This window comes from Odontesthes bonariensis, chromosome 23 (genome assembly GCF_027942865.1).
Source record: "Odontesthes bonariensis isolate fOdoBon6 chromosome 23, fOdoBon6.hap1, whole genome shotgun sequence".
In the NCBI taxonomy this organism is placed as follows: domain Eukaryota; kingdom Metazoa; phylum Chordata; class Actinopteri; order Atheriniformes; family Atherinopsidae; genus Odontesthes; species Odontesthes bonariensis.
Genome location: NC_134528.1, coordinates 4,132,516 through 4,153,937, shown reverse-complemented (window position 1 = coordinate 4,153,937; position 21,422 = coordinate 4,132,516). Strand labels below are relative to the sequence as shown.

Sequence of the window (21,422 nt, the reverse complement as noted above, 5' to 3'; positions counted from 1 at the left end):
TATACGAAATATTATTAATATATCAATTATTTATATTAATTTAAATAAATATTATTACAGCTTGAAATATTTGAACGCATATTACGGGCTCAGCTGACTCACTGCTGTCAGCTTCCATAGCAACAGAAACATTATGGATCATTTTTCTGTTCAATTCAGTTTTATTTATATAGCGCCAAATACAACAAATGTCATCAAGGCACTTATATAGTATAGTCCAATTCAAGCCCATTGGAGTTGGCTTGAATGTTTCATACTGATGAGAAAAAGAGGCATTTTTCTGTCGCAGCGTTTTTTTTGCTTTATTCTGATCAGTAACAGGTTTCACATCATGTTTACATTCTTTAAACACAAACAGGAGTTGAAGTCAGAAATCAAAGAAGGCGGCGACACACTGACGGAGGACGGAGTCCGACCACAGCTCAACTACCCCGGCAGACGGCTGAAGCCTCGTGTTATTCTGGTCTTTGAATAAAGCTTTATGTGTTGCTACAGATGTACACAGCTGGAAAAGCTCGTCTGCTCCGACCGGTCAGCAGCAAGAGGATGAAGCTCCGCCCATCAGCCTGCCCTCGCTCGGATGAAACCCAAAAGTCAAGAAAGTTTTATCAGAGGTGAAAGTAGTTCACGCCCCCGGGTGCAGGATGAGTCATCGTGATGTCACCACAGGGAAACCGAAACCATTCAGAGAAACTTTTACAGGTTTCTGAACGGTCCGACAGCCTGTTTCTGTGAGCTGGACCTCCACAGAGGGCGATTCAACCAAATCCTGAAGAAGATCTCTCTCCATTCTCCTCCTGTGGATGTCCACCACAGCTGTGGTTTTTTCCTCCTCCAAGGCTGTGCTCGAAACCGCATACTTCTCCTACTAACTTTAACTTTTTTTAAGTTCCCGGATGCATACTAGATTCTCCTAAATGTTGGGTATGCATCATGAGGTTACTACTCATACTCAAACTACCCAAGATGCAACGTAACGTGACGTCGCCGATCGTCATTTCCTGTCAAAACGGCCGTTTCAAGCTAGCTACAACCACAGATTCTATAATAGGACAGATACGCCACTCACGGTGCATTTCCGGTTTCCAACGAGGCGATTTTGGTTGCAGTTCCACCCTTTTTCCACGTGGGGCGCTCAATTTTGGAGACCAGAATGAATGGAGTCCTATGGAGCTATACGCCCTTTCGTGCCCTTATCTCAAGATGTAATTTTTTCTCTAGTAATTCGAATGTTGTTTTCGAAAGAGGATGTTTAGAAAATACCCATGGCTGAGTTTTAGATTTTTAGAGCCACTCATTTGCTTAAAAAAAGGATTTGAAGTGTATATGACGTCATACATAGCTTACGACCGGAGATGCAGCTTTACGGCAACAATCCTGCTTGTTGTTGGTCTCAAAGGCAGCAGCGTTTTCAAGGAAGAGCTGTAGTAAGAGAGAATGTGTGGTAACATCACAGATTCTTAGGCTGTGGTAACATAAGCGGAAAAAGTCCATCTTAATTCTGTTGTCGCTTGGTATGGAGCCAGCCGTCAAGCGGTGCCTCTGGTCGTAATTCTGGTCGAGCGCTGTCATTAGCACAATGCTAGCGCGTGGTGGACAACAAGAAGCCAACCTGTAAGAAATCAAAGCGATATATGTACTCGTTCAGTAGATTTTTGACTTGAAACCCATGTTGAGCTCTCAGAAACTACATTCAAACCTGAGCGCTCTTGAGGAGACTTAGGTGAAACTGACCATTTGTAGCATCTAGCTCCATTGGGCCCCATTCATTCTGGTCTCCACCGACGCCCCCAGTGGAATTCTGGTGGAACTGCAGCCAAAAAGCCAGTACAATGGGGCTTAATAGAGAGTGGCAAGGCTGTTCGTTATAATGGCTGTGCTACAACGAGGGTAGGTTCACTTCCTGTTTTCAAAACAAAAGCACCAATTGTACCGTAATGGCTTTCCCTATGATAAAAGGCAACGGGTATTTTATTTTGTGAAAATAACCGGAAGTGCGTTAGCTCACTGCGGCTAGCTTTAGTAGCGCCGAATTCGTGGGAACAAAATTGTAAACAGCCGGTATTTTGTCAGGTTTCCAACACGTTGGGGATCTAAACGACTACTTTCTCACCTGAAAATGTTTCAAATGTTGCTAAAGTTTACAGAGTTTAGAGCTTAAGAGAAATCAGCTTCAGGCCGGCTGATTTCGGCTCGGGCAGGAGCGAAATGCATTGTGGGTAAACGCTCTGCATACTGTCTGATCGATTAGTATGTAGTATGTGGTTTCGAACACAGCCCAGGTTTGCTTCCTTTTAGAACAACTACTTCTTCTACAGAATAAAAGCCACTAACAGCGTAGCCTACAGCGCCCCCTCTGGTGACACCACCCAGCCGAGTTTATTCACTTCAGACCATCGATGGAAATGTATCCGATTCAGGTTTTTGTTGCTTCTAATCGTCTCAGATTTGCTTCACAAGTGACAAGCGAATGCACCTGGTCAGAGCTGGAAACTTATTGGCTGTGAAGGCGTTGTGTTCTGTGTTTAAATGTTCCAACCGAACGAAGAGGGAAATGAAGGCCTTATAGGAAGTTGTTTAGCTTTGACATTAAACTCACACGTAGTTTCTAACTGAAAACAACTCCACATCCATCCTGTTTGTTGTCTAACTAATAATAATTATATATTTTATTCATAAAGCACTTTACATCAACTTAATGACCTCAGAGTGCTACATTTTAAAACTAGCATTTAAAAAAACAAAACAATTAAACAAACAGAAAAATAATTTTAAGATTTTTCAGTTAAACTAAAGGCTTTTCTAAAAAGGTGAGTTTTCAGGCCTTTTTTAAAAGAATCAACAGTCTGTGGGGACTGAACCGAGCAGCACCGCTAACTATGAATCAGAAGGTGAAGAGTTGACTTTTAGTTACCTCCCGGAGCTGGAAACAAGGAGGCGTGTGTGTCTGGTTCAAATGTCAGAGTTTATCTGTAGTTTGTTCCAGCAGCGAGTCGATGACCTCAGGGCTGAAGCAGCCTGAACACACACCCACGCTCGCTCTGCATTGGTGGAAAAACGGGTGTAGATGGTCGTGATGCTGGTGTTTTATATTTCTAAAAGTGGAAGCTAATAGTAAAGTTATAAGATAGCATGAGAGCTAAAACGATTATATTATTGAGTGATTTGTTACTAAAATAAATAATTTTCTATTTGTTTTTTTTACGTTAAAATAACTAAAATAAGTTTTTGGGTTCAGTCTAAAGATTCAAACGAACAAACCACCAAAAGTTCATTTTTTTTTTTAGGTGTTTTTTTAAGAATTGGTCCTTTAATGAAAAACATTTAAAAAAATGTTGATGACTCATCCTGCACTCGGGGGCGGGCACTAACTTTGTATCCAATGAAATGCAGTCTGGTGGGCGGGGCCTAATGGGTCCAGTGAAACTGGCCAATGAGCAGAAGGCTCCGCCTCCACACTGAGAAGAAAAAGCAAAGCGCTTCGTTCTGCTGTGGTTGTCACGGTAACGGCGGTTGGTTTCAGAAAGTGTAAAACGGTAACAGAAGGCACCGACCTCGAAATACTGAATGTTTTTTCCATGTTCTCAGAAGACTCTTCTTCTGGGAATCCGGCTGCAGCCCACAGCGAGGAGCAGGAGCTCTATCGTCTTTAAAGGCGAGTAAACGGGCTGAACCGTCACAGTGTGAAACAGAAACAAAGACCAATCAGGAGAAATCCTGATTCAGATCATTCTAATTCGTCTTTTTATGACTTCAGAACGAAGCATTTCCATCTATGAGTGCAGCAGCTCCATGTGACCACCGTAAAAGACATGAAGAAGAAGAAGAAGAAGGAGGAGGGGCCAGGCTTGAGAAACAGGAGAATTCTCATCATGTAATAAAACAGACAGACTGCAGCGTGTGAACTGACCTCATCAAAGAAAAAATGAAGAAAAGAAGAAGAAGAAGGCCCTCAGCATGATTACAGCATGTAATTATTGTGTTAATCCGATCAAATCTGGACTCTTAGAACACATTTAAAGACATTAAAGACACATTTAAAGAAACATTTAGATTGAAACCGGAGCAGCAGCTGCAGAGGATCCAGCTGGGTTTGGTTTGAAACTTCCATCTTTCTACATCTTTCAGTAAAAACACTAAAGTGTTCATTAATCCAGCTGAACTCCCCATAAAGCTGCTCTCATTCACATGTTTTTCTGCTTCTTCTGTCAGAAACTGGGACTGAAAATCAGCCCATTGAGACTCTGAGTCGGCTCACTGAAAGCATCTCCAGGCTCTCGCTCTGCTCTAATAAAATCCTGATTTCAGAACCACAGAATTAGTGTTAAAGCTGCTCAAAGACGGCGTCTGAGCAGAGAATCTCTTCCTTCTCCACAGCTCATTTAGCCAACAGATGCCTGTGCAGTTTGTTGTCAGATGGTGGATGAAACTCCATGGCAGTAATTGTTACTTTAAGCATGACCATAAAACACTAAATGAACACCAAGCAGCCTCAAATAAGAAGTGAAACTAGTTTTAAAACCATAAAATGTTGAGAAGTTGTTTTCATATTAAATGAACACTGTCGCCCCCTGCTGGTCAGTGCTCAGAATGGTTTGTTTCTTAGGTTAACTTAGTAAGCCACTCTCGATCAGTTTTCTGCCTTAGATTCCCCGTGTTGGGCAGAAAGAGTTTATGTTCGACTCAAAGTCAAAGCTGGGATTTAACGTGAAGTTTGTTCAGCTCACCCTAACCCTGCAGGTTATTGCTTATTATACGGCGCCTTTCTGTGGCCGCGGTGGATGAGGATCCCGCCATCAGAGGCTCCTGTGAAACGCCACCGATGAGGAGGAGGAGGAGGAGGAGGAGAGCAGCTGAGCCGACGGAGACCTTAAAACAGAACGTTTGATGCGTTTCCTGCCGGTCGATGCAACGGTTTGAGCCTGTTTGATGCTGACAGGCTGAGACCCGAAGCCCAAGGCTCTGAGGGCCGAAATCTGCCGACAGAAACTGGATTCTGACCTTTACACATGATGTCACACACACGTCTCACACACGTCTCCCACGTCACACACATGTCACACACACGTCACACGTCACACACACGTCACACACACGTCTCACACACATCACACACGTCTCACACGTCACACACACACACACGTCACACACACGTCACACACACGTCTCACACACATCACACACGTCACACACACGTCACACACACGTCACACGCGTCACACACACACACGTCACACACGTCTCACACACGTCACACACGTCTCACACACATCACACACATCACACACGTCACACACATCACACACGTCACACACATCACACACGTCACACACATCACATGATGTCACACACACGTCACATACGTCACACACATCACACACACACGTCACACACACACGTCACACACGTCACACACACGTCACACACACGTCACACACACGTCACACACGTCACACACACACGTCACACACGTCACATACACATCACATGTCACACACACGTCACACACACGTCACACACGTCACACACACGTCACACACACATCACACATGTCTCACACACGTCACACACGTAACACACACATCACACACACATCACACATGTCTCACACACGTCACACACACGTAACACACACGTCACACACACGTCACACACGCGTCACACACGTAACACACACATCACACACACATCACACATGTCTCACACACGTCACACACGCGTCACACACGCGTCACACACGCGTCACACACGTAACACACACATCACACACACATCACACATGTCTCACACACGTCACACACACGTAACACACACGTCACACACACGTCACATACACGTCACACACGTCACACGTCTCACACACGTAACACACACGTAACACACACGTAACACACACGTCACACACGCGTCACACACGCGTCACACACGCGTCACACACGCATCACACACACATCACACATGTCTCACACACGTCACACACGTAACACACACGTAACACACACGTCACACACACGTCACACGCGTCACACGCGTCACACACGTCACACACGTCACACACATGTCACACACGTCACACACGCGTCACACACGCGTCACACACGCGTCACACACGCGTCACACACATGTCACACACGTCACACACGCGTCACACACGCGTCACACACGCGTCACACACATGTCACACACGTCACACACACGTCACACACACGTCACACACGCGTCACACACACGTAACACACGTCACACACGTCACACACATGTCACACACGTCACACACGCGTCACACACGCGTCACACACACGTCACACACACGTCACACACGCGTCACACACGCGTCACACACGCGTCACACACGCGTCACACACGCGTCACACATGTCACACACATGTCACACACACGTCACACACACGTCACACACGTCACACACGCGTCACACACAGGTCACACACGTCACACACACGTCACACACACGTCACACACACACGTAACACACGTCACACACACGTCACACACATGTCACACACGTCACACACGCGTCACACACGCGTCACACACGCGTCACACACGCGTCACACACACGTCACACACGTCACACACGTCACACACGCGTCACACACGCGTCACACACGCGTCACACACGTCACACACATGTCACACACATGTCACACACACGTCACACACGTCACACACGTCACACACGCGTCACACACGCGTCACACACGCGTCACACACAGGTCACACACGTCACACACACGTCACACACACGTCACACACACGTAACACACGTCACACACGTCACACACATGTCACACACGCGTCACACACACGTCACACACACGTCACACACACGTCACACACGCGTCACACACGCGTCACACACGCGTCACACACGCGTCACACACGTCACACACGCGTCACACATGTCACACACATGTCACACACATGTCACACACACGTCACACACGTCACACACGTCACACACGCGTCACACACGCGTCACACACGTCACACACGCGTCACACATGTCACACACATGTCACACACATGTCACACACACGTCACACACGTCACACACGTCACACACGCGTCACACACGCGTCACACACGCGTCACACACGCGTCACACACACGTCACACACACGTCACACACACGTAACACACGTCACACACGTCACACACGTCACACACATGTCACACACATGTCACACACGTCACACACACGTCACACACACGTCACACACACGTCACACACACGTAACACACATGTCACACACATGTCACACACATGTCACACACACGTAACACACATGTCACACACATGTCACACACATGTCACACACATGTCACACACGTCACACACACGTCACACACACGTCACACACACGTCACACGTAACACACGTCACACACACACGTCACACACATGAGAGATGGAAATAAATGGCTTTCACACTCAGCAGAGGAGGAGATGGAGGAGTGTTGGTGGTCAGAGGAGGCGGCCGTGGCTCAGTGGTTAGAGTCAGTCGTTGAATAACTGGAAGGTTGGCAGGTTCGATTCCCACTCTCACCACTCAAAAAAAAAAAAAACATTGGTGGAACTAACAGCTGGAGGGGTGTCAGTTCCATCTCCTAGTCACGGCCGAGGTGCCCTTGAGCAAGGCACCGTACCCCCATGCTCCCCGGGCGCTGTGAATGGCTGCCCACCGCTCCAGGTTGGCATCTGTCCCAGAAGTGTGACCCTGTCAGCAGGTGCCAACCTGGATGGGTTAAAGGCGGAGGAGAAATTTCATGTGTATGACCAATAAATCTGATCTTAATGAAGGAGATGGAGGAGATGGAGGAGTGTCGGTGGTCAGAGGAGGAGATGGAGGAGTGTCGGTGGTCAGAGGAGGAGATGGAGGAGTGTCGGTGGTCAGAGGAGGAGATGGAGGAGTGTCGGTGGTCAGTCGCTCTGCTGCAGGCCGCAGCGCCTCCTGAACTCCTGCCCTCGCTCATGGATCCATTTGTTGGAAACTGCAGAGTGAAAGTAAAGGTTATTCGGACTGAATGTGTGTACTTTGGGTGTAGTTTTGCTGTTGTTGTGCAGCTTGAACCCACCCCACTTGTTTCCCACCAGCACCGGACAGGCGGCATGTCGGGTCCGGTAGTCTCCTTCTCCACTGGGAAACAGATTGTACCAGAACACCGCCGTCCCCTGAGGGTCACATGACACATGAGCCCCCACTTCCTGTGAACTTTGCTTCATATTTCTGTTTTATTTAGTTTGTTTTCATGCGGCGAATCCAAAAGCATTCAGTCTGTCAGTAAAGATTCAGAAAGTTTACCGGATTAATCTGTAAAAAGGAAGCAGAGCGAGCAATCATCATCATTAAAGGAACAATTCAAAGAGCAAACACGTGAAGCCGACCTGGGCTGTGTTCGAAACCACATACTACATACTATTTCTCTTAAGCTATAAACTCTGTAAACTTTAGCAACATTTGAAACATTTTCAGGTGAGAAAGTAGTCGTTTAGATCCCCAACGTGTTGAAAACCTGACAAAATACCGGCTATTTACAATTTTGTTCCCACGAATTCGGCGCTACTAAAGCTAGCCGCAGTGAGCAACGCACTTCAGGTTATTTTCACAAAATAAAATACCCGTTGCCTTTTATCATAGGGAAAGCCATTACCATACAATTGGTGCTTTTGTTTTGAAAACAGGAAGTGAACCTACCCTCGTTGTAGCTAGCTTGAAACTGCCGTTTTGACAGGAAATGACGATCGGTGACGTCACGTTACGTTGCATCTTGGGTAGTTTGAGTATGAGTAGTAACCTCATGATGCATACCCAACATTTAGGAGAATCTAGTATGCATCCAGGAACTTCTCGCTTACTTAAACTCGCATACTAACTCAAGAAGTTAGTAGTTGAGTAGTAGGAGTAGTATGCGGTTTGGAACACAGCCTTATTCTAAATATGAAGCTTTGAAATGAAACAAAAGAACTGAAACTTTCACCAGTTTCAATCATTTCACATAATTTCACCCTTTCAAACTGAACTGAAGCTCGTTAACTTTAACCCGGTTAGCACGACGCACCTTTTTGGGCTGAACGGCAGCTCCGACGTCCGTGAAGACGGTGGCGCCCCCTGCAGGCACGTCGCTCATCTGCAGCAGGAAGGAGGAGGCGGTCAGACGCGAGGCATCAGGACACAAAAAGCAACAGAAGCAACAAACGGAGACGGTCACTGACGTAGAGCAGCCAGGTGGCGATCCGGTTCCCTGTGCCCAGCTCTTCAAACGCATCCGGCTCGTCTTTCTGCGGCACAAACGCAAAACCAGGAGACGGGTTTTCAACCGGAGGTCCGGGAGATAAATGATCCGCTTCACATCTAACAGCTTCTTTTCCTGCTTCCTCAGAGTTCAGAGATCTCTCTGGAGTAATAACAATGACTCAGATGGTCTTATTTACCCGTCCGAAGTCGAAGTGTGGTTCATACTGGCCTCCGACGCCGTAGTTCGCCACCTGCATCAAACACACGAAACATCAGAAAGAGAAGAGGCTCGTTGGTGCTTATTTTCAATATTCCAACACCGGAAGCTTTCCCAAAACATCGATGTGAACGCGCACGGATTCTGAAAATAGGATCTTTAACACAGAAAAGATGTAAAAATACGGGTTAAATGTTAAAAACAGAGACAGAAATCACAGGAAACACCAGCAGAAGTTGGATTTCTGTCTGATAACGTGTTAAATGTTACACCTGCTGCTCATCCTGTCTGTTACCATCTAAATAATCGTATTGTTTTAGCTTTTCCAACTTTATTCTCAGCTTCTTCTTCTGGAAATAAAAAACATCCGAGGTTGAACCTTCTCCCTGAGCTGTTTTACAGAGTCTGAGTCACAGAGATGCAGGAAGCTCTCCAGGTGAAGCGGGACCGAAGCCTCGCTGATGTGCAGGTGAGTCGGTTACCTGCAGGTCCTCAGCGGTGCTGACGTCCAGCCCGGTAATGTCCTGGATCCTCTGGTTGATCCTGTCCACCACCGGGTGGTCATGCGCTCCGAGCCAGGCGCTGAGGACAGAGGAGGCAGAGGTGGGTAGTAACCAGTTACATTTACTTGAGTAAGTTTTTGAAAACATGATACTTCTAGGAGTAGTTTTAAATCTCTATGCTTTTTACTTTTCCTTGAGTAGATGTGTGCAGCAGAAACTGTCCTCTTACTCCGCTACATTAGGCTACAATGAGCTGGTTACTTTTCTTCTTACCTCTTTGGTATTCTACGCCTCATTATTTTTATCCCCCCGCGTACGCCTCATTTTAATGTTTTATTCTGACAGAGAGAGAGATTTCCGCCAAAGGCTCTACCACCTGACTGTGTTCCACCAATCAGACGCAGCCGTGCAGTCTGGTCACGTGACCGTACTCAACCTCAGCTGCGGGACGGGTTAGCTTTAGCATTAGCAGTCGTAGCAAACAAACAAAGAAACAGATGAAAAATGTCAGAACCAACGGTGGGAAATGAAGACGCAGACGAGGCCTCATACTGAAAGCATGTTTACCTTACAAAGAGTGAGAAACAGCAGCTACATTATGTGTCTTCTGTGGCAACCAAAACAAATGCACATTTCAGCAGAAACTCAACATCTAACTTGAGGAAACATGTAGCGCTAAGTTTCCTAAACTCGTTTTTTTCCCCCATGGATAGGTGAATGTTTGTTTTTTAGGTTACATATGGGTTACATATGTTTTAAACATTTCCTAAGTCTCTTTTATTTTTTATTGAAGTTCTTGAATTTACCTGGATTACTTTAATTTAAGCTATTTTGTAATTAATTAATTCATTTTAAGTTATTTTATCGATTGGATGAACTCTAATTTGCCTAAAGATGATTATTTAGTATTTTTGTCTGTCTGATTGAATGCTTGTGTTAACAAATAAATCAGACGTTACTCAACAGTTACTCAGTACTTGAGGAGTTTTTTCACCTTTTTTACTTTTACTCAAGTCATTATTTGGATGACTACTTTTTACTTTTACTTGAGTAAAATTTTTGGCTGCTCCACCCACCTGCACGCTGCCTGCCGACAGCTGCGCCTGTTACGGTGTTTGCTGCTCGGTCTGCACAGCAGGCAGTGATACGAAGGGAGAGAAAATAGGGCCAAGAGATTGTGAGGTCTGACTTTTTCCTAGAGAACGATTTTGTGATACAAATGTTTTACTCTGTTGAACGCATATTGTTATGAGAAGCAAAACGCTTTATTTTTTAAACCCCAGCCAACTAGCCGGACTACCTTCATCAACACCAAAACGAGGCTGGAACTCTGCTCACAGGACGCAGCAGGGGGTAAGAAGATGTTCAGAAATGATGTTGCTGATATGGGATGTCACACAGCTTCATGTCAAAAGAGGCGAACTGTCCCTTTAATGCCAGCTGTGAACGGCAGCAGACGGCTTTCTTCAAGAAAGATTTATCCAAAAAGCAGCTACATTTCCTCTGTTTGAATCAGATAAATCAGAAAGTCCTCCCATCTGAGAGGAAACTGCCACCTGGAAACACTTTGTTCTACTCTGTGACAGAAATAATCTAAAAATTAAAGACAAATGTTCATGTGTTCATGATGGATTTACTGAGTTTTAACTGATAATTTTGTTCTTTTTTACAGGACTGTTTGCAGTAAAACTGGAATTAAATTGAGTATTTCTGATACTATCTATCTCGGATATCAGCAGGTGGAGCGGAGGGGAAGGGTGGAGCTCCACCTCCTCCGCTGCAGGCTTACCTCTTACTGATGCGGTAGTGGGCCGTCTCCAGCACGCCGGTGACGGGGTTGGAGATGGTGGCTCGACGCAGCTGTGGAGCCAATCGGCCGACAGTTACAGGGAGACACAACCTGATGACTAACAGCTGAACACTTCCTGTTCTAACAGATCTGCCTCCAGCACCGAGTCCTTCAGACCTGCGAGTCCTCAGGAAACAGCTGGGGGCAGCGCCCCGTGTTTAAACCCGTTAAATTTACATCAGGGCTGAAATAAACCAGTTAGCTTTACATCAGGGCTGAAATAAACCCGTTGGCTTTACATCAGGGCTGAAATAAACCCGTTAGCTTTACATCAGGGCTGAAATAAACCCGTTAGCTTTACATCAGGGCTGAAATAAACCAGTGAGCTTTACATCAGGGCTGAAATAAACCCGTTAAATTTACATCAGGGCTGAAATAAACCAGTTAGCTTTACATCAGGGCTGAAATAAACCAGTTAGCTTTACATCAGGGCTGAAATAAACCCGTTAGCTTTACATCAGGGCTGAAATAAACCCGTTAGCTTTACATCAGGGCTGAAATAAACCTGTTAGCTTTACATCAGGGCTGAAATAAACCCGTTAGCTTTACATCAGGGCTGAAATAAACCCGTTAGCTTTACATCAGGGCTGAAATAAACCCGTTAGCTTTACATCAGGGCTGAAATAAACCCGTTAGCTTTACATCAGGGCTGAAATAAACCCGTTAGCTTTACATCAGGGCTGAAATAACCCAGTTAGCTTTACATCAGGGCTGAAATAACCCAGTTAGCTTTACATCAGGGCTGAAATAACCCAGTTAGCTTTACATCAGGGCTGAAATAAACCAGTTAGCTTTACATCAGGGCTGAAATAACCCAGTTAGCTTTACATCAGGGCTGAAATAAACCCGTTAGCTTTACATCAGGGCTGAAATAAACCCGTTAGCTTTACATCAGGGCTAAAATAAACCCGTTAGCTTTACATCAGCACTGAAATAAACAAGTTTGCTTTACATCAGGGCTGAAATAACCCAGTTAGCTTTACATCAGGGCTGAAATAAGCCAGTTAGTTTTACATCAGGGCTGAAATAAACCAGTGAGCTTTACATCAGGGCTGAAATAACCCAGTTAGCTTTACATCAGGGCTGAAATAAACCAGTTAGCTTTACATCAGGGCTGAAATAAACCCGTTAGCTTTACATCAGGGCTGAAATAAACTCGTTAGCTTTACATCAAGGCTGAAATAAACCAGTTAGCTTTACATCAGGGCTGAAATAAACCCGTTAGCTTTATATCAGGGCTGAAATAAACCAGTTAGCTTTACATCAGGGCTGAAATAACCCAGTTAGCTTTACATCAGGGCTGAAATAAACCCGTTAGCTTTACATCAGGGCTGAAATAAACCCGTTAGCTTTACATCAGGGCTGAAATAACCCAGTTAGCTTTACATCAGGGCTGAAATAAACCCGTTAGCTTTACATCAGGGCTGAAATAACCCAGTTAGCTTTACATCAGGGCTGAAATAACCCAGTTAGCTTTACATCAGGGCTGAAATAAACCCGTTAGCTTTACATCAGGGCTGAAATAACCCAGTTTGCTTTACATCAGGGCTGAAATAAACCCGTTAGCTTTACATCAGGGCTGAAATAAACCCGTTAGCTTTACATCAGGGCTAAAATAAACCAGTTAGCTTTACATCAGCACTGAAATAAACAAGTTTGCTTTACATCAGGGCTGAAATAACCCAGTTAGCTTTACATCAGGGCTGAAATAAGCCAGTTAGTTTTACATCAGGGCTGAAATAAACCAGTTAGCTTTACATCAGGGCTGAAATAACCCAGTTAGCTTTACATCAGGGCTGAAATAAGCCAGTTAGTTTTACATCAGGGCTGAAATAAACCAGTTAGCTTTACATCAGGGCTGAAATAACCCAGTTAGCTTTACATCAGGGCTGAAATAAACCAGTTAGCTTTACATCAGGGCTGAAATAAACCCGTTAGCTTTACATCAGGGCTGAAATAAACTCGTTAGCTTTACATCAAGGCTGAAATAAACCAGTTAGCTTTACATCAGGGCTGAAATAAACCCGTTAGCTTTACATCAGGGCTGAAATAAACCCGTTAGCTTTACATCAGGGCTGAAAGAAGCCGTCCCTGTGGCCCTGCAGCCTGGCCGCCACCAGCAGATGGCGCTCAGACCAAAACAAACGGGTCAACAGAAGCAGAGCCGAGGCTGGGACTCACCCGGGGCTTGGCCAGCTCCTTCACCTTCGCCATCTCTCCGTCCGACACGATGTCGTGGTAGCGGACGATGCGGGGCCGGTCCCACTCGTCCTCCTGCCTCACCGGGCCGATCACGTACCTCGGGTGCCGGCTGTTGTCGTAGTAACGGCAGAAGAGGCGGCTCTGCCTGCGAGGAGTCTGATGGGAGGACAGAGCGTGAGGCCGCGTCATGTGACAGGCGTGTGCATGTTGGCGTGTCCTCACCATGCGGACGCCTTCACCGCGGCACAGCTGCTCGTACTTCTTCCTCTCCGGCAGGTAGTCGTCGGCTGGGGCCCGGCTCCGCCTCAGCTCCTCCTCGTCGCTCTGCTCCGCCTTGTTCTGCTTGGCCAGCTGGTACTCAAAGTACTTCAGGTTCCCGTTGGCTCGCTGGTGCGTCGGGTCTAACCGGGCAGAACCAGAACTTTGGGTCAGTGAGAAGGTTAATGGAAAGTTCAGAGAGACAGTAAGCAGGGGGTAGAGAGAGGGGGAACCACATGCAGCACAGGGCCGTCCGATGCGGGACTCGAACCGGGGCCAGCTGCAGCGAGGACTATAGCCTCTGTACATGTGGCGCCTGCTCAACCCACTACGCCACGGACCACCCCTGTTTGATTATTTATTTTATTTTGTAAAAGTCTGTCGCTCACAGGCTTTTATTCTGTAAAAGTCTGTTGCCCACAGGCTTTTATTCTGTAAAAGTCTGTTGCTCACAGGCTTTTATTTTGTAAAAGTCTGTTGCTGTCTGCTGTGGAACAGGAAAAGAAAGTAATCTTTGGATCCACCAAACATGGAGAAGGGTACGGAACTTTTACTCGGCCATTTTCATGTTAAAGTTCTTCCAGACGGCGGAGTCGACAGAACCAAAGTCATCTGTAAACACTGCCAAGTTGAATTGTCTTCTCAGCGTAGTAGTTCCAGTCTAAAATATCACTTAAAGGCAAAACACACAACTGATAGCAGCAAGTCATTCAAGGAAACAGACAGTGGAGCGAGGCTTCTACATAAAAACTACAGAAAGATGCTGATGTTAAAAGTGTGTTTGCACAACAAATGTTATGGCACTTTCATTCATATGGCAGCACATTTAAAATAAAGCTAAATGCTAAAAGCTATACACTACTTTTGGATTCATTTTTGGATTCTGCGTACAAATGTGATTAATCGTGATTAATCAGGGAAATCATGCGATTAATTAGATTAAACATTTTAATCGTTGCCCAGCCCTAGTTTCTTATATTTATAAATAAAAAGGTGATCAGGATCTAGCTTAGATTGTCTGCTGAACACACCATTAACCCGGTTCTGAACGTTCTCCTGCTTCTCCTTCACAATAACAGACATTATTCTGCTTTCTGACATCAGACTGAAGTGTGAGGCACCGACCGAGCTGCAGCAGCCTCCTGGTGAAGTCCAGCGCCCTCTCCAGCTCGCCCTGCTGGTAGACGGAGTAGCTCAGGTAGTCCAGGACGGCGACGGCGTCCGCGGTGCTGGACTCCTCCCTGCGGTCCAGCTGCTTTAGGGCCTGGACCATCCACAGCTCCGTGTGGTAGTAGTCCGCCTCGGAGTACGCCACCTTCCCGAGGTCGTAGCAGTCGTCCACCGTCAGAACGGGGCCGGCCGAGGACGAACCTGAAGAGACGCAGAACGGGTTAAAGATGTGAGATCACCCGGCTGTTCAAGCATCGACACAGAGGAGGTCACAGGCTGATGTTCCTGGAAGCTTCAGAAAACACACCGAGCATGAAAAACTGCTGGTTTTACTTCAGTAACTTTTATAAAACAGTAAAAAACAGCAGATTTCCTCCTCAGGAAACATTAAAGAAAGTAGCTGTAGAGCATCGTCAGCTTCTTTGTTTCTAAGTGAAGTGACCTGAACAACTGAAGATGAGATCTGCTGCTCAGCTGAAGCTGAAGTGAGGTGGAGATACGGGTGGAGATACAGGTGGAGGAGGCTTTGTTTCCCTGAAAATCTGTCACATTCTCAGCTTCATCAGCTAAAAAACTAAACGTTTCTGAGCTGAAGCCGAACATCTGCAGAAGGCCGAAGGAATCGTTTTAAAAGTGAGTTCAGGGTCCAAATCGTGTTGTGGTGCAGAAAGAGAGAAGCTTTTTGGCTCCAAACAAAGACAAAAGCCTCCTTTCCACTGTGCAGTCCGGAACGGGTCGGTTCAGAACGGGTCGGTCCAGTACAGGTCGGTTCTGAACGGGTCGGTTCAGAACGGTACGGGTTCTGGACTGAGACCAGCCGGCGGTTCTGCTGACCTGGCAGCCGGCCCGTGGAGATGGTGTCGGTGTCCAGCTGGTAGGTGTCCTGCAGCCTCATCAGAGCTTTGGCGGCGCCCGTCTGGTCGTCGTCGTTTGGGAAGCGCTGCCTCTGGATGGTGAGGTTGGAGATGAAGGCTGAAACACCACAGAAGAAGAGCAGCAGGGGATGAACGCTGAAACACCACAGAAGAAGAGCAGCAGGACATGAACGCTGAAACACCACAGAAGAAGAGCAGCAGGGGATGAACGCTGAAACACCACAGAAGAAGAGCAGCAGGACATGAACGCTGAAACACCACAGAAGAAGAGCAGCAGGGGATGAACACTGAAACACCACAGAAGAAGAGCAGCAGGGGATGAACGCTGAAACACCACAGAAGAAGAAGAGCAGCAGGGGATGAACGCTGAAACACCACAGAAGAAGAGCAGCAGGATATGAACGCTGAAACACCACAGAAGAAGAGCAGCAGGGGATGAACACTGAAACACCACAGAAGAAGAGCAGCAGGGGATGAACACTGAAACACCACAGAAGAAGAGCAGCAGGGGATGAACGCTGAAACACCACAGAAGAAGAGCAGCAGGGGATGAACACTGAAACACTACAGAAGAAGAACGCTGAAACACCACAGAAGAAGAATGCTGAAACACTACAGAAGAAGAACGCTGAAACACTACAGAAGAAGAGCAGCAGGAGATGAACGCTGAAACACCACAGAAGAAGAGCAGCAGGAGATGAACGCTGAAACACCACAGAAGAAGAGCAGCAGGGGATGAACGCTGAAACACCACAGAAGAAGAGCAGCAGGGGATGAACGCTGAAACACCACAGAAGAAGAGCAGCAGGGGATGAACGCTGAAACACCACAGAAGAAGAGCAGCAGGGGATGAACGCTGAAACACCACAGAAGAAGAAGAAGAGCAGCAGGAGATGAAGGCTGAAACACCACAGAAGAAGAGCAGCAGGGGATGAACGCTGAAACACCACAGAAGAAGAAGAAGAGCAGCAGGAGATGAAGGCTGAAACACCACAGAAGAAGAGCAGCAGGGGATGAACGCTGAAACACCACAGAAGAAGAAGAAGAGCAGCAGGAGATGAAGGCTGAAACACCACAGAAGAAGAGCAGCGGGAGTCACGAAGGACTCGACCTGACACCGAACTCAGTAATAAAACATAAAACCTGAAACCCTGTCGCTCAGAAACTGTGCATGAATGTTTTCACCGTGTGAGCTCGCCGTCACGCTGGAGCGTACCGTCAGCCGTGTCCGTCAGCACCAGGCTTTCAAGCTCCGCCCACTCCGTGTTCAGCCTCTTCATCAGCTTGAAGGCGTTCACCGGGTGACCCAGGAACCCTTCGGGGTCCTGGGAGGCTGCGGCCGAGAGGACGTCCAGCTTCTCCGCCCACCTGATGTCACACAGAGGTTTCCATGACATTCGGGCTCGTTCGTCCGCCATGATGATGTCACATGTCCGACTTCCTGCGCTTCAGCCTCACCTCTTGATGCGCTGCAGTTTGTCCTCCTCGGCCGCGATGTAGTCCTTCAGCGAGGCGACCAGGTCCTTCTCCACGAACAGCAGGTCCGTCATCTGACCTGCGAAAACACGGAGAAAAACACGCTCACAGGGAGGAGCTCACAGCTGGCGAGTCGGGTCGCTCTGATGAGGCGCTCCCCATCAGAGCGACCCGACTCGTCTGAGAGCGAGAGGAGGCGGCGGGATGGACTCACCGATGGAGGTGTAGAAGTCGTTGTGAGCTGAGGACGAGCTGACGAGGAGCAGATGGACCAACCACCAGAAACTGAGCGCCATCCTTCCAGCTGCTGCAGCTTCTGACCGTCTGCAGCTGGGAAACAGGCCGGATTCACCATCAGAAAGAGACAAAACACACAGCGGCTGTGTTCCAAAACGCTTACTACTCCTAATAACCTTAAGTTCCCGGATGCATACTAGATTCTCTGAAATGTTGGGTATGCATCATGAGGTTACTACTCATACTCAAACTACCCAAGATGCAACGTAACGTGACGTCGCCGATCGTCATTTCCTGTCAAAACGGCAGTTTCAAGCTAGCTACAACGAGGGTAGGTTCACTTCCTGTTTTCAAAACAAAAGCACCAATTGTATCCTAATGGCTTTCCCTATGATAAAAGGCAACGGGTATTTTATTTTGTGAAAATAACCGGAAGTGCGTTGCTCACTGCGGCTAGCTTTAGTAGCGCCGAATTCGTGGGAACAAAATTGTAAATAGCCGGTATTTTGTCAGGTTTTCAACACGTTGGGGATCTAAACGACTACTTTCTCTCCTGAAAATGTTTCAAATGTTGCTAAAGTTTACAGAGTTTAGAGCTTAAGAGAAATCAGCTTCAGGCCGGCTGATTTCGGCTCGGGCAGGAGCGAGATGCATTGTGGGTAAACGCTCTGCATACTGTCTGATTGATGAGTATGCAGTATGCAGTATGGAAGTATGTAGTATGCAGCATGTAGCATTTAGTATGCAGTATGTAGTATGGAAGTATGTAGTATGGAAGTATGTAGTATGTAGCATGTAGTATGTAGTATGCAGCATGTAGCATTTAGAATGCAGTATGTAGTATGGAAGTATGTAGTATGCAGTATGGAAGTATGTAGTATGGAGTATGCAGTATGGAAGTATGTAGTATGCAGCATGTAGCATTTAGTATGCAGTATGTAGTATGGAAGTATGTAGTATGTAGCATGTAGTATGTAGTATGCAGCATGTAGCATTTAGTATGCAGTATGTAGTATGGAAGTATGTAGTATGCAGTATGGAAGTATGTAGTATGGAGTATGCAGTATGGAAGTATGTAGCATGTAGTATGGAAGTATGTAGTATGCAGCATGTAGTATGGAAGTATGTAGTATGCAGTATGTAGTATGCAGTATGGAAGTATGTAGTATGGAGTATGCAGTATGGAAGTATGTAGTGTGGAGTATGCAGTATGGAAGTATGTAGTATGCAGTATGGAAGTATGTAGTATGCAGTATGGAAGTATGTAGTATGCAGCATGTAGCATGTAGTATGGAAGTATGTAGTATGCAGTATGTAGTATGCAGTATGTCGTATGTAGTATGGAAGTATGTAGTATGGAAGTATGTAGTATGTAGCATGTAGTATGGAAGTATGTAGTATGTAGTATGGAAGTATGTAGTTTGCAGTATGTAGCATGTAGTATGCAGTATGTAGCATGTAGCATGTAGTATGGAAGTATGTAGTATGGAAGTATGTAGTGTGGAGTATGCAGTATGGAAGTATGTAGTATGTAGGATGGAAGTATGTAGCATGTAGTATGGAAGTATGTAGTATGGAAGTATGTAGTATGTAGTATGTAGTATGCAGTATGCAGTATGTAGCATGTAGCATGTAGCATGTAGTATGCGGTTTCGAACACAGCCAGAGACTCAGTGGAAGCTGTGATTCAACACACACATCCCCACCTTAAAGGATAAGACCGGTTTTTTGACATTGGGCCCTTGATTTCACATTATAACATGATGTTCTACTCACCCCTGCTTGTTGTTTGTCATTTGGAGCTGTTCCGAAGATATTCGCGAGGCGTGTGGCTGCTCTCTTGAGATATTCGGCCATGAAACGGTTTCCTATGGGCAAGTTCATACAGGCACAAACTATGCTGTTTATAATTTATTAATTACTCTACACCAGCACTGATAACGTGGAGGTGCGTCGCTTACTTAAAAAAATCCGGGTTACTAATTTTGAATTTTAGCCGAATGAATAAATAGGCAGCAGGTCTGTGGGCTGTCTGTGGCAGTAGCACGACGATGACGTCAGTAACACCCACTTTACGACAAAAAAATCAAAATTACAATAACCCGGATTTTTTTAAGTAAGCGACGCACCTCCACGTTATCAGTTCTAGTGTAGAGTAATTAATAAATTATAAACAGCATAGTTTGTGCCTGTATGAGCTTGCCCATAGGAAACCGTTTCATGGCCGAATATCTCAAGAGAGCAGCCAGACGCCTCGCGAATATCTTCGGAACAGCTCCAAATGACAAACAACAAGCAGGGGTGAGTAGAACATCATGTTATAATGTGAAATCAAGGGCCCAATGTCAAAAAACCGGTCTTATCCTTTAAAGGGATCAGAAACCACATTTCCACATCCGTCCAGGTCCGAATAAACAGGAGCAGCAACGTTTCACAGCGTCTCTGCACCCCGACAGAAAGAAGGAGAAGAAGAAGACGCAGCAATAAAACGGTCGGGTTAGAACTCACAGCAGCGCTGACAACCAGAGGAAATGTTCGAAGAAACACACACAGATCTCATCATGAAAAATGCAAAAGAGATAACATCTAATGTCATTATTCCACTGAACCCGAGGTTTCTACCACACCTTCCTCTCCGCGACACTTCAACTTTCTACATGTCTGCCAGCTGATTTGTGTTTGATTTGATTCTCTTAACTCTCTGTGACATTAAAATAAAAAAGTTGCCCATCAGCTGGAGCTTCAAGCTGTCTGTCCCTGCCGGGTGTTCAGTTTCACTTCGTTCCTGTGAACTTTTGATGCCGTTTCAAACCTCATCAGGTCAGATTATGTTCGGCACTTCAGATTCCAACAGCAGAAAGAAGATAATCTGCACGTTAGTTGATGGGAAAACTTAGAAAAGAAAAGTGGAATCATAGTTTTTGACTGATAAAAATTAAAAACAGATTTAAAAAACAGACGCGTTCACGGCTTTTAAAGACTTAAAAAACACTGACAACCGGAATAAACCCAGAAACTGAGCAGAAACGGAGCAAGCAGGTAGAGCTCACCTGTCCCGGGACGTCTCAGCGTTTAGCTCCGCCCCTCACACTCACAACCAGTGACGTAACCTAACGTAACGCAGCCGCAGCTCGTGAGGAGAAGACGTCGAAACCAAAGACGGGACAGCCACAGAAAATTCTGGAAAAAAACAACCTTTGTCAGCTTTAAGTGACGTCACCTGGCGTTGTTCAGCACAAAGATGCGCGTGTTTGTGCGCGTGTTAGTTCCAGATTTAGCTGCTAAACATACAAACCGTAGCTCCATATATCAGCAGGGTCTTCTTCTTCTTCTGCTGCTGCTCCGTGAAGCCACAACAAACCTGCTGCTCTTCTTCTTC

The 21,422-nt window shown here is 46.2% G+C and overlaps 1 protein-coding gene across 4 annotated transcripts; it reads right to left on the bottom strand.

The window, feature by feature from the left end:
* Positions 1-6,367: 6,367 nt before the first annotated feature.
* LOC142374200 (prolyl 4-hydroxylase subunit alpha-1-like) lies at positions 6,368-21,422 on the bottom strand. 4 transcript variants are annotated; one of them, XM_075457742.1, is made up of 17 exons: positions 21,339-21,422; positions 21,094-21,223; positions 20,411-20,485; positions 18,021-18,138; positions 17,789-17,885; positions 17,547-17,698; positions 16,290-16,427; positions 15,411-15,656; positions 14,250-14,428; positions 14,007-14,183; positions 11,766-11,836; positions 9,956-10,055; positions 9,454-9,507; positions 9,235-9,300; positions 9,081-9,149; positions 8,097-8,193; positions 6,368-8,012 (listed from the first exon to the last, which is right to left on the bottom strand). In XM_075457742.1, the coding sequence occupies exons 3-17, from the start codon at positions 20,429-20,431 to the stop codon at positions 7,942-7,944; spliced, it is 1,656 nt and encodes a 551-aa protein (XP_075313857.1). In that variant the 5' UTR covers positions 20,432-20,485; positions 21,094-21,223; positions 21,339-21,422; the 3' UTR covers positions 6,368-7,941. The 4 variants fall into 4 exon arrangements, with proteins under 4 accessions (XP_075313857.1, XP_075313858.1, XP_075313859.1 ...); XM_075457743.1 differs by having other exon boundaries at positions 21,335-21,392; XM_075457744.1 differs by lacking the exon at positions 20,411-20,485 and having other exon boundaries at positions 18,021-18,136.

Coding starts and splice junctions, on each gene's coding strand:
- LOC142374200 (XM_075457742.1), bottom strand. CDS start 20,431: ATGTGGTTTCTGATCCCTTTA. Junction 16,428..17,546: donor GCTGACGGACACGGCTGACG/GTACGCTCCAGC, acceptor GTGGTGTTTCAG/CCTTCATCTCCAACCTCACC. Junction 9,150..9,234: donor TCGCCACCTGGCTGCTCTAC/GTCAGTGACCGT, acceptor TTCCTGCTGCAG/ATGAGCGACGTGCCTGCAGG.